Raw genomic sequence first — 13,129 nt, forward strand, 5'->3', positions numbered from 1 at the left:
GTGGGGTAGCCATAATAGCGAAGCGGAAATTGAATATTAAACTGTTAGATGTGTGGTCCGATGCAGAAGGTTAAATTACTATTGCTAAAATAGAATGTTCCAACCGGAAAATTGCACTGATTTCTGCTTACGCCCCTAATGTGTATGGCGCTAACTTTTATGCTGTTCTCTCACTGCAGCAATGCTGAAACTACCTGATTACTCATTAATAGTAGGAGCTGATTTTAATGCAGTTTGGGATCCATTTATTGATAGATCCAGTCACGTTGAAACCCCTGATCAGAAGCAAGCTACCACAGCCCTACAGGCCTGGTCTAAGGACACGATCGCTCAACCCATCCGCGAGAGATTATTCCTTCTTCTCATCGAGATATAAGACTTTTTCCAGGCTTGATTATGTTTTTTCTTCCCCACGGCTCTTTGATAGCTTTGATGTTGACTTATTACCCATAGCACTTACAAACCACAAAGGTATCCTACTTAAGGTTTCACTCAGTAAAATAACGTCCTGTGCCCCTAGGTGGCGCTTTAACTCTACACTGCTGAAAAACGAGGAGTTTAACTTGCAATTTAAAGAAAAGCTCACTGAATTCCTGCAGTTTAATGCAGGCTCGGTACAGGATCCCAGAATTTTATGGGATTCGGTTAAGGGTTTTATCAGAAAGAACACTACTCTCTTTGCATCTAATCTCCGCAAGGGACGTCTCTCCAAGCTGGTGGAACTGGAAAAGCTTCATGCCACGTTGATCTCTTCATTGCAGCACAACCACTCTAGTCGACTGGAGCTTCAAATTAAGATAGTGAAAAAAGAGATTAACTCCATTTTAAGACAACAATCTGAATTTCAAATGCACAGAACAAGACAGCACTACTACTTCCACGGTTCCAGGCCTAGTCACCTATTAGCTATGAAGATACGTGCCAGTGAACAATTTGCGGATATCCCATCCATTAAGAACCAACAGGGGGAGGTAACCACCAACCCCAAAAAGATTAATGATACATTTAGCTCTTTTTATTCAAATCTGTACAAGTCAGAGGTGGTGGTCTTTGATCATACCAAGCTGGAGGATTTCTTGATCGAATCAACTTACCACAGATCTCGGAAGATAGTGCTAAACTGTTAGCTGCACCTATCACGCTAGCTGAACTTAGAGAGGCGATTGCAGATATGCAATGGGGCAAGGGTCCCGGATGGGACGGCATCCCACTGGAACTCTATCTCGCATTCTGGGATGTGCTCGGTCCCTTATGATTTTTTCTCAATGATTTTACATTCAATCAAAGAGGGCAATTTTTCCAGAGATGTCAATATGGCACTTATAGTAATATAATATGAGAAACTTAAAGTGGTGGAGCACTTTAAATGTCTCGGAATTTAAATATTCCCTACTATTAGCCAGACGATACAGTTCTACTCCAGCTTGGGTGACAGGATTACAAATTACTTCAACAGATGGTCCAAATAAAAAAATTCATTACAGGCCTGTGCGTCAATGATTAAAATGAATATTTTACCCAGAATTAAATTTATCAGCTCAATGCTCCCGTTGCCTCCTCCTGTTGGTTATTGGCAGAAGTTGCATTCCGCCTCATATAAATTCGTTTGGAATAATAAACGCCCACGCTTGAAGAGATCAACTGCCCAAAGAAGTAAACTCGATGGAGGCTTAGCATTTCCAGACTTTAAATATTATTTTCAAGCTTTCTCTCTGAGACCTCTGATCACTTGGTTTGACGCTCAAGCAGCTGTGTCCTGGCGACCATTGGAGGAGAAGATGGTGTCCCCACATAGACTTCAAGATATTGTGTATACCAACATTTCAATTAAGCAATGCAAATTACGATTTGGCCCGCTTATCACACATGTGATCCAGACCTGGCGTGATACCCAGAAAGCATGTACTAACCGCCATAAATGGCACACACATTCCCCTCTATTTAATAACAATTTACTCCTTATTGGACAACAACCTATTAGGTACCCTAGATGGGAAAAGAAACGCTGGGGGACATCATCGATAACTCTGGTCTCTGATCTTTCCAAGATCTATCCAATGGATATGATCTCCCCAGAACCTCCTTTTTCTTTTATTTACAAATAAGAGCAGCCCTGAGGGCTCATGGCATTCCATGGGATGTTCCACTAGCGTCACTGCTTTCACAAATTATTTTATGACAAAGAGACATCGAGAGGCTTCATTTCTGACTTCTATCGCCATTTACTTACGTCCTCGTATAAGGACCTCCCCCTGGATACGATTTGGAGAAAGGATGTCCCGGAGTTGGATGTACATTTTGATTGGGATGCTGTCTGGGAAAATGTCCGGCTGTCCTCACGCAACCCAGATCACCAACAGATTCATCTACATTTTACAGGACTTATTTGACCCCTAGACGATTTAATCTAATGGGTCTCAGACCTGACTCTCGATGTACCTTGTGTCCAAACGGGGCCATCGGAACATTTATGCATATGTACTGGGAATGTCCTCCTGTTGAGCTTTTTTGGGAAGAGATTACCACCCAGCTATCAGATATTTTCTCTCTGACTATACCTGTCCTGCTTTCTGTATTATTATTGAATGAGGTTTCTCAATTACCGACCTCTACACATGTGAAGAGACTCATTCTAGCCGGCCTCACAGCTGCCAAAACATTTATTGCCTCACGATGGATACACCCAGACAAGCTATGCCCGAAGGTAAGGATTCTTACTTACCTTGATGTGATATATCTGGAGATATCCACTGCACGAGTTTTAGGGGTTAATGAAGCGAATATTGCTATCTGGTTGGCAGCAGTTGCAAAACTTAAAGAGCGCATATAACGTTCAATTGCTAGATAATCTATTATATATCATGTTGAGGTCCTGGGGTGAGTGGGGGGGAGAGCGAGCGAGTGCCCTTGTCCACTTTGTTTTTTCTTGTAATTTTAATTACCGTACTTTTCGGACTATAAGCCGCGGCTTTTTTCCCCATTTTTAGACCCTGCGGCTTATATAACGGTGCGGCTTATATGTGGACAAAACCCGAAAATCGAAATATTGCTTTTTTTACTGCATTGAAATGTTATTTATCTGTTCCCTTATTTGCTAAACTTAATACAACTTGTAAATTAGTTAATTCTTGTTATTTGTCCCAGTATTGTGTCCCAATGGGAGTCATTCTCTGTAGAGGTGGGAGTCGGTGGGAGTCATTCTCTGTAGAGGTGGGAACTTAAAGCTCAATATAAGAACGGCCATGCACCACCACCCACAGAATCGAGAAAGAGCAATCAATCTGTCAATCCTTTCCGTGTCCGGGCCGGGTGAGGTTTCCCGTGTTGAGTCAAATTAAGCCGCAGGCTCCACTCCTTACATATGGTAATTAAACATTAAAACACATGCGGCTTATAGTCCAGTGCGGCTTATATATGTACACATCATTCAATCTAGCTGCTGCGGCTTATAGTCAGGTGCGGCTTATAGTGCGAAAAGTACGGTATGTATATATTCTGGGCCCCCTTTAGCTGTGGGTCTGGTGGTTGTGGGCTCGGACTGGGAGGGGCCGTGGTTCGGGGTCTCTGCGGGTCGAGGCATTAAAGAGGCGTGATGCTTTGGCTCGTGGGGGCGCCAGACTACGGGTCCTCCGGGGTTGGGGTTCGTGGCTGCCGGGCCTGGAGATGGAGGGGGCTCAGGAAGCCTATTATGTATGTGTTCTGGGCCCCCTTTGATTGTGTCGGAGGGTCACAGGCTCGGGGTGAGGGGGGCCTTGGTTCGGGCCCTCTGCGGGTCGGGGTGTTAAAGAGGCATGATGCTCTGACTCGCTGGGGTGCCGGACTCGGGGCTCTCGAGGGTTGGGTTGGGGATCGTGGCTGCGATGGGTGGTGAGGGAGGGGGCTTGGGGTGTTAAATGTACAATCTGTCTAATTTATTGTCTAGTCATTGTTGTGTTGAGTTGATGTTTTTGGTTATCTTTTTATGTATTATTATTATGTTGTGGGTTGTGTTGTTTCATGTTTGAAAATTTTAAGAAATTTGATCACAAAAAAAACATTATTGGTAATTATACAATGGCATGCAAATTTCTCGATTCTGATTGGCTGAAACAGTCAAGTTAGACGTTGTTATTTCTCATAACACACTCCACGTGATCCCAGAACCCGCCCAAAACCGAATTACAATCACTCCGCCGTTCGTGGTTTTAGGAATGAAACCAAGATGGCGGACAATAATCTTTATGAATGAATGTATTGATAGCGTCATAACGACTCATTCAAAAACCGATTCTGTCACGTGGAATGTGTTAGTTGCTTACACAAAGTTGGATTATGTAATTGGTTGGTCATGACTCATTGTGAAACAAAATATAAATCGCGCAAAGTGTGTTGTTAGCCATTCGTTATAGAACCTCCCTCTCCTTCAAAAGGACACTCTTATTTCACTGTTAATAAAATGTTCAATCAATCAATCAATCAAACCAATAACAACCGCTCGCTTCACTGTTAGACGGCATGCTTTGAAGCAACCTATTGCTTCGAAGTGGTTATGCTTTGGCCCTCTTTCGATGTGGGTTATGCTTAGAGTTTATCTTTAGAGCAGGGCGATAGACCACCAGCCCTGATTCCAAACTCTAAGCATAACCCACTTCGAAAGAGGGCCAAAGCATAACCACTTCGAAGCACAAGGCGGACATTAATACAATTTTCAATCAATCAATCAATCAATCCAATAACAACCGCTCACTTCATTCTTAGATGGCATGCTTTGAAACAGTGCACCTCCGAGCTGCTTCTATAGAAAGTAGGTTAAAAAAAACCATACCACTCTAATTTTGACCTCGCCATTACTGGGGATTTCCCCTGTCTTTAAATAATTTTGTGTTTTTAGATGGATACAGTGTGTGTTTTAGCTATCTTACATTACTAAACACCAGTGATGGGCAGTAGCTAGCTACAAGTAGCGACGCTACATAGCTTAACTACAATTCTCAGTAGCGTGATGGTAGCATCGCTACTTTTGAACCAAGTAGCGGTCTCTGTAGCGCAGCTATTTTTAGAACGAAGTAGTGACGTAGCGACGAGGAAACGCTACATCGCTATTATCGGGAGAAACAGTCTACTCTAGACTATAAAGATTTGTGAGGAGAAAAAAAAACTCCCTGTAGAAAACCCACTATGATTGGTTGGTTGGTTTAGATATGAGTATGACGACTCACGATTGGGTATGGTTAGGCCAAAACATTACGGGTAGGCCAATCAGAGGCAGGATAGGGCGGGACTCCAACCCGCAAATCAGGAAGTGAAAATCGAAACGCAGACCACTGAATGAGAATGAATGAATGCAATTTAACAATAACAGATTACATGAACCAGTCCGCGCAAAATAATGGCAGAGGGATTCGATGTTTCCACTGATGGCATTGATGAAGATGATGTCAATAACAACAATGCCTCTCCATGGCCCTATCTGGACACATTTATGAGTTTGACTGAAAAAACGCCTAAAACATATGTTGCTCTCAACTTCCCACACGGCCAGCACTAACTTGAGAACACATTCAGGTGAACTGTTCCCAAACAGCACACAAGTCAGTACACTTTTTGTCAACAGCTTTAACTAACAGATAGCTGCTATCATGATGATGTTTCACTGTAGGCAGAAAATGAACAATATTATGGGGGTGGAGAAAAGAAAAAAAGAGGGAAAAGATCACCTAGAGCAGTGGTTCTCAACCTGTGGGTCAGGACCCCCAGGGGGGGTCCCCACATGATTTTGGGGCCATGGAATGTTTTGTGAGTTACATATTTAAATACATTTGGTCATTTAGCTGACGCTTTCATTCAAAGCAACTTACAAATTGTGTACAACAAGTCAGCAGGAGTGGTACATATCTAGCAGCTAAGGATAAGTAGTATTGTTTGTCAGTGTCAAGCTTGAGTGTTATACTCTGAGTACATACTGTAGTAGTATAGACATATTAGCATAGTTGGTAGTAGTATATACATGGTAGCATAATACTAGTAAAATGAAGTAAAACAGTTACAATTCAGATATTGAAGAAGTGTGTTTTTGGTTGATAAAGTGGGCAGGTTTCAGAAGATGCAGAGTTTAGGGATAAATAATACATAAAGATAGAATAGAAAAGAAAAAGACCATTACTGCATCAAAAGTAATCAACAAACTATACTATAAAAACTGATCAAACCAAATGGTCTCTTTCTTTTCTTTTGTAGAGGCTGCACCCAGCTAAACTTGCCTTCCTGGATTTTGTACATAATACAAGTTCATGTTAAAAGGATGACACAAAAAGCCAGACCGAGGGCTTGTTTCAGTTTTATAATAAACAATCAAACTGAGATTTTTTTTGCCTGCCTATTTGTTTGGTGGAAACTTGATCACGAAGTAAAAAAAAAAAAAAAAAAAAGTAGTGCCGATGTAGCTAGCTATTTTTGCCATGTTCTTGTAGTGTAGCTTGCTACATTTCTCTGGGGATAGCTTCCATTGTAGTTGAGCTATAATATTTAATCGAGAGTAACTTGTAGTGTAGCTTGCTACATTTTCCAAGTAGCTTGCCCATCACTGCTAAACACCATTCACACTGCCATTGATGTTGAAAGGGGATGGAAATACTCTGTGAGACATGAAAGTTGTTTGAAAGTCACAAGCAAATGGCGGCTGAGTGGCGCAGTGGGCAAGGCGCTCGCCACTAACGCAGGAGATGCTGGTATCGAGCCCAGCTCTCTGCGTTGCTACCGGCTTGGCCGGCCGTAACACAATTGGCAGTGTTAGAGGGTGGGAAAGCCGGTGGGTGGGGATTGGACGTTGTGGACAGCGACTCCTACAGGTCGGTTGGGTGACGCCGGTGCGGCGGAAACAGGAAGTGTCGGGGGCAGCATGAGCCTCCCACGCGTTACTCCTCGCCACTGAGAGTTCGAGCTGCTGCGGTGAAAAGATGCGACAGGCTGCCTCCTCGTGTACCGGAGGGGACACGTGATGCAAGGCTTTCACTACAGCCGACCAGTGGGAGGCATAGTCTAGCAACGTTCAAGACAGGGGAGGGAAGAATTGGAAACACGAAATTGGGATGAGAGAAAAATTGAAAATGGGGAGAAAAAGTGGATACAAAAAAAGTGCCACTATGTGATAGATAAACATGAGGTTTTTGGGTATTGTAAGGCTGGAGTTAAACTAGGACCTGATGACAAAATACATTTGTTCCATCAGCTCAATCTGATTCTATTTGTACATTGTTTGTTGGTGTTTTAGCTCCTGCCTCTTACTGGAACGTGTCAAACATATTTTTTATTTATTATTATAATCTAAAATGTGGGTTAAAGGTGTGTTGAAAAACAAATAATAGCAATACAATTTTAAGCCAGATTGTGTATTTCTATTTATTTATTTAAAATGAGCTTGGTTATCTGTCAAAGGAATACGCTCACATTATGTGAAATGTGCTTACTGTCTTCTCCAGAAGAAGATAGATCCTAGCTCTCTGTTCAGTAGAAAGCTATCCGGCTGCAAACTAGCCTATACTTATCACAAATGAATGGAAGCGGATATGGACCACTAGCCTAGCTTAAAACAGCTGGCCAACAGCTAGGGTAGTGGTCCATATCCACTTCCATTAATTTGTGCTAAGCTAGGCTAGCTTGCAGCCCGATAGCGTTCTACTGAACGCAGAGGAAATTGGTATCTACAGTATCTTCTTGCCTGACTCTGGAGAAGACGGTAAGTGCATTTCCCATAATGTTGGCGTATTCCTTTCAAAAAGTCTTTAAAAGCCCTCCAGGGGCCGACCTACCGATGGTGGTGATGATGGTACCGCAGAAGAAGAAGGCGGAGGACAGGTCCCAGCGGCTAGTGAGGTTAGGAGAGTTACTCCCAGCATCCAGGCCTGCTTCCACTGCTGACACCACCCTCTGGAGCCACAGGGAAGACTGAGTTATGGGTGTGGGTGTGTGAGTGACAGTGTGAGTGTGAGTGTGAGTGTGAGTGTGAGTGTGAGTGTGTGTGTGTGTGTGTGTGTGTGTGTGTGTGTGTGTGTGTGTGTGTGTGTGTGTGTGTGTGTGTGTGTGTGTGTGTGTGTGTGTGTGTGTGTGTGTGTGTGTGTGTGTGTGTGTGTGTGTGTGTGTGTGTGTGTGTGTGTGTGTGTGTGTGTGTGTGTGTGTGTGTGTGTGTGTGTGTGTGTGTGTGTGTGTGTGTGTGTGTGTGTGTGTGTGTGGCATGTGGTGGAAGAACTGCATACAAGTGTGGAAGGGCTATATATTTATATGAGTATATCAGGCCTGCCCAAAGTGGGGCCTGCAGGCCAAAACTTGGCCCCCCACACATTATATTTGGCCCTCCATTGGGTGGAGGGAGAGTGATCGGATATTCTATTTGGTCTATTTCAGTGCATTCTACTTATATTCAAGAGCTGAATTTAAGATAATTTGCTTACAAGGCATATTAATAAACTATTAACTGATATAGACCTGTTCGCTGTATACGTCAGACTCCGTGTGCGCGCATCCCCGGAGCAGAAAGGAATGTAATCCTTTGACACAATAAAGTATAAAAAAAATAAAAATAAAGGAATGTAATCCTGGTCAGAACAACGGGGAAGAATACAATATATTTGCATGTGTTAGCCATGCTAGAGATCTAAACAATCAATCCATGCCAAAGCTAGATATGTAAAAGGTGAAAGACTCACACTCACAGCCATGCTGATTTGGCTAAATGACATCCAGCCATTTTCGTTTGAAACAACTTTTAGTCAGGGGAGTGCGATGGTTTCTCCATAGAACCCTGTCGTATTTTTTTAGCGCAGCAGTTCGTGCAGGTCCGGGGCAACTTTGTCACGTGACTCAGTTGGTATTGCTGATATGCTGGTATGTTTGTAAACAGTGAACAGGTCTATTGAATAATGTCTTATTGAATAAAGAATAACTTGTTTTTATTTTGGCCCCATAACCCACCACCCATATTGCATTTTGACCTGTAAGTATCTGTGCCTACTGTACGCCTGTATATACATGTGTGATGTGTGAGGGAGCTTGGTTCATGTCTGTGTTCCTACCTCCAGGAGCTCATTGAAGTCCTGCATGTTGACACAGTGGTGGTTGCTGAGGAACATGTCTTTGGTGAGGAGGAGCTCCTTGTGCACCCGTTGCTCCTGGGGGGCCTCCAGGGAGCGGAAAACAAGCGCTCCCATCACCAGGTACAACATGACGCCTGCCAGCAGGGCCAGCAGGGTGGAGATCCGCATCCTCTCCCACGCAAGCCCCGATGCCCCTCCTCAGGGGTCAGGGGTCAAGGCTCTATTTCGCCAGGGTCCGCTATGGGGTCTCAGTCAGGATACAGTACATTGGGACACTGCTGGCCATAAACAGGAAGTTCCTTTAGTGTGTGTGTGTGTGTGTGTGTGTGTGTGTGTGTGTGTGTGTGTGTGTGTGTGTGTGTGTGTGTGTGTGTGTGTGTGTGTGTGTGTGTGTGCGTGCGTGCGTGCGCGCACGTGCGTGCGTGTGTGTGTGTGTGTGTGTGTGTGTGTAAATATAAGTGGATCAACAGAAGCAGTTTTCTTTGGAACATTGACAAATAGGTAACACCTTTCACATGCGTCATACAAGTTGGGTTGCGTCAAGATCTCCAGGAAGAGAAGGGACAATAGAGACAATAGAGAATGAATAGTGTCATAGCTGTACGTTTGATATAGTCGTTTATTCTTTCTTTGTCTCTCTCTCTCTCTTTCTATTTCTCTCTCTGTATTTTCTTTCTCTCTCTCTCTGTCTTTCTATCTCTATCTCTCTCTTTCTATTTCTCTCTCTCTCTCTTTTCTCTCTCTCTGTATTTCTCTCTGTCTGTATTTCTCTCTCTCTCTGTATTTCTCTCTCTATCTGTCTCTCTCTCTCTCTCTCTCTCTCTCTCTCTACAGCAGGGAGTGGTTTATCATTAGGGGTGTTGGTCATAATAAGACTGGAGGGACGCTGACACACACCAGGTTGCTTGTATATCAAACTGTCTCCGTCAGCGATTAGCTGCTGCCAACCTTCCACACATAATATCCTAATGCTAATCCAACATAATTATGTTTACTGCATATCTGAGTTTAAAGGTTTCCCTTGAACTATGTTTGTTTACCTCTGAAGTAGACATGCACACACATACACACACACACACACACACACGTGCACACACACACACACACACACACACACACACACACACACACACACACACACACACACACACACACACACACACACACACACACACACACACACACACACATCTTGGTCTTAGGACTTCTGCTATTGGTCGGCTGGCCCCTGTGTGTTCCAAAAGAACTTTGACAATGTTCTGATGTTTACCAGAGTTGGGGGGACTGTTATCATTCAAGTCTAATGGACTGCCGGCTTTGGTTTGTATGGACAATCTTCCCTCCCTCTGGCTTCTCTGTCCAAAGGTAGTTATCATCGTCTAAACCTCCTCTGGCATATTTGGATATTTTGCGAAGATATGAGAACAAAGAAGAAGGGATCAAAAACAGGGCTGTGGTTGACGTGCTGTGAGCTAATCTCATGTCAAACAGTCTGACAGGATAATAAACCATTAGGTCTCCAAAGAATGATTGGCTATCTATAGGCTATCTACAGCATTGATATCTATGGTATCAAACTAAATACAACAAACGTTGAGTAATGCAGATCAAAGCTTCAATGAAGTTAACTTCAAACATTCCTCAACTTGATCAAAGTAATAAAAACAATTAAAAAAGAAAAAATAAGAAATGACTGGTTTAAAGGGAAATACCACTGTTGTTCCTATGCCCAAGGATGAAGGAAAATAGCTCATACCTCAATCATTTGTGATGTCATATCAATGTATAGATCTTTTCAAACATGATATAAACATTCTAAACGGGCCCAGGTTAATTTCCTGTTGCAGTGTTTGCTAGTACAACAGCTGACAGGAAATACACTTGGACCCAAGCTGTTCCCCTGGCAACAGAACTCTTCTGAAAAGGTCTATGGCTACATTACAGACATTTCACACAATGTTTAGAATGCTCTCTGTGTTGGAGGAAACTATGGTTGCTATGTGCAAAACAACAAAACACTGTATATCAACGAAAATGTAATAATTAGCTGTCTTACTACTGGATCTTGTAAACAAGTCAGTAATAGTGTGCTTTTCTCCATGTATTTTGTTTTCATTCTGTTTCATTTTGGGCTTTCTGTATTTTTTCACCCATCCCAATTTAGTCGTTATGCCAATTCCCTTCCTGGCCGTTGCTCGCATTGCCCCACTGCCACATGCCTCCTCCGATACATGTGGAGTCGCCAGCCGCTTCTTTTCACCTGACAGCGAGGAGTTTCACTGGGGGAACGTAACACGTGCAGAGGTTCACGCTATTTCCCCCAGATCCCCTCCCTGCTGAACAGGCACCCCGACCGACCAGTAAGAGTCGCAGTTTACAATGACCAGGACTCAGACCCCACCAGCTTCCCATCCGCTAACACTGCCAATTGTTTTAGTAGGGACGACTGACCAAGCCGGAGGTAACACCGGAGGTGTTTTACCATACTCTACCACTGCACAGAACGTAGGTGTTTTCTTTCAAAAGTGGTTACTAGTGGTTACAGGCAGCCATGTTGGAAGAAAATAAAAACTACACAAACATTCTATGCAAGGCCTTCATCTATAATGCCCAACATGAAGTTAGATATTTGTGTGTGTGTGTGTATTAATAGTACTACAGCAAACCTAAACAGTCCGATCAACTATGAGCGCCCAAAGTCGTCATCGTCTAAAAGCACCTCCTACATGGCTGTAGGTTAGAGTGACATCAGAGATTAGAATCTCGGTTCTCAGTTATCTGGTTCTGTGGGGAACGAGTTGTTCATGTTTTAATAACACAGAGATAAGTAGGGTTGTAGTGAAGACTATAACTCATCCAGTCCAAGATAAACCAAGACTGGAGTCAAGGCCAACAGCAGAGAGAGAGCTGCTTAGTCTAAATCAGGACTGTTATTAGAAAACCAATACGAATATGTATGACTGTCCAACTCTGTAGAACTCTGCTGTGGTACACAAGAATATATTTTTTTACTGAGTGGTAAATGGACTGCATTTATATAGCCCATTTATCCAAAGTGCTTTACAACGTATCACATTCAAGCCTCACATTCACGCATTCACTCACACACAGACGGTGGAGGCAACCATGCAAGGTGCCAACCTGCTTATCAGGAGCAGTAAGGGGTTAAGTGTCTTGCTCAAGGACACTTCAACACACTGCCAGGAGGAGCTGGAATCGAACCGGGAACCTTCCAGACGACCACTCTACCTCCTGAGCCACTGTTGCCCCTGATGCGTGCGGACATGCAAGTCTTTTTTTGTAGCAATAAATCAGGCATGATGAATAGGAACATTTGTTTTTTTAAACAAAAAAGAAAACATTATATTTCAATAGAATTATCTCATTAATTCATCTGACAGTGTTCCCTGGTTCTTGATGACTTGTGCCACAGTTAATCATGGCAGGAGCTGCTAATTATCCTGTTCTATAGGTATGTGGTCATTAATTTATAGGTATGTGGTCATTCATTTATAGGTGTGCGGTCAATAATTTCTAGGCATACAACCATTCATTTACAAGAGCACGAGAAGGGTTCACAATCTGTGCACATTACATTCCAATTGTAGGCATTTAGCAGATGCTCTTTTAGCAGAGGGGCTTACGAGTGCAGAGTGAGGTCAAGTTGTATCACTAACATAACAAGTAGACAAAAGGAGCAGAGTTAAGAGCATGTAATCATCAGTGCCCAGTTAATGACCTGAGAATTCAAGTGAGTCAGTCCCAGGGTCTAAACGGTCGGCAGTCTTAATCTGCAGCCGAGCCTTAGCAGGTAAAACTGATTGGTTCTATCAGTAAGGACAACCAACAAGCACAGAGCAAGTCCTTCCTTTGAAGACCAAACGTTTTCATTCTAATGACTTATTTTCATTTCCTACCTTCAGTTTGAAGAAACGGTGTTATCCAAAAGAAGGTTCCTTGTGCTGCAGCATATACAGTAGGGTCCCTCACACCATTACCATTCAACTCTGACTGAGGAGTAGCAGCGTGTGTGTGTGTGTGTGTGTGTGTGTGTGTGTGTG

General features: G+C 43.2%; 1 protein-coding gene across 1 annotated transcript in view; it reads right to left on the minus strand.

Moving 5' to 3' along the window:
• kcnk4a (potassium channel, subfamily K, member 4a) overlaps nucleotides 1-9,236 on the minus strand; it is a gene marked incomplete at both ends in the record, with an annotated part of 50,902 nt that extends 41,666 nt beyond the window's left edge. The window contains 2 exons of the mRNA XM_084332060.1: nucleotides 7,788-7,905; nucleotides 9,048-9,236. Coding sequence (XP_084188186.1) covers nucleotides 7,788-7,905; nucleotides 9,048-9,236 — 307 coding nt within the window. The remainder of the gene's footprint in view (nucleotides 1-7,787; nucleotides 7,906-9,047) is intronic.
• Between the last annotated feature and the right edge of the window lie 3,893 nt (nucleotides 9,237-13,129).

Source organism: Notolepis coatsorum, assembly GCF_963971535.1.
Source record: "Notolepis coatsorum genome assembly, chromosome: 16".
Lineage (NCBI taxonomy): Eukaryota > Metazoa > Chordata > Actinopteri > Aulopiformes > Paralepididae > Notolepis > Notolepis coatsorum.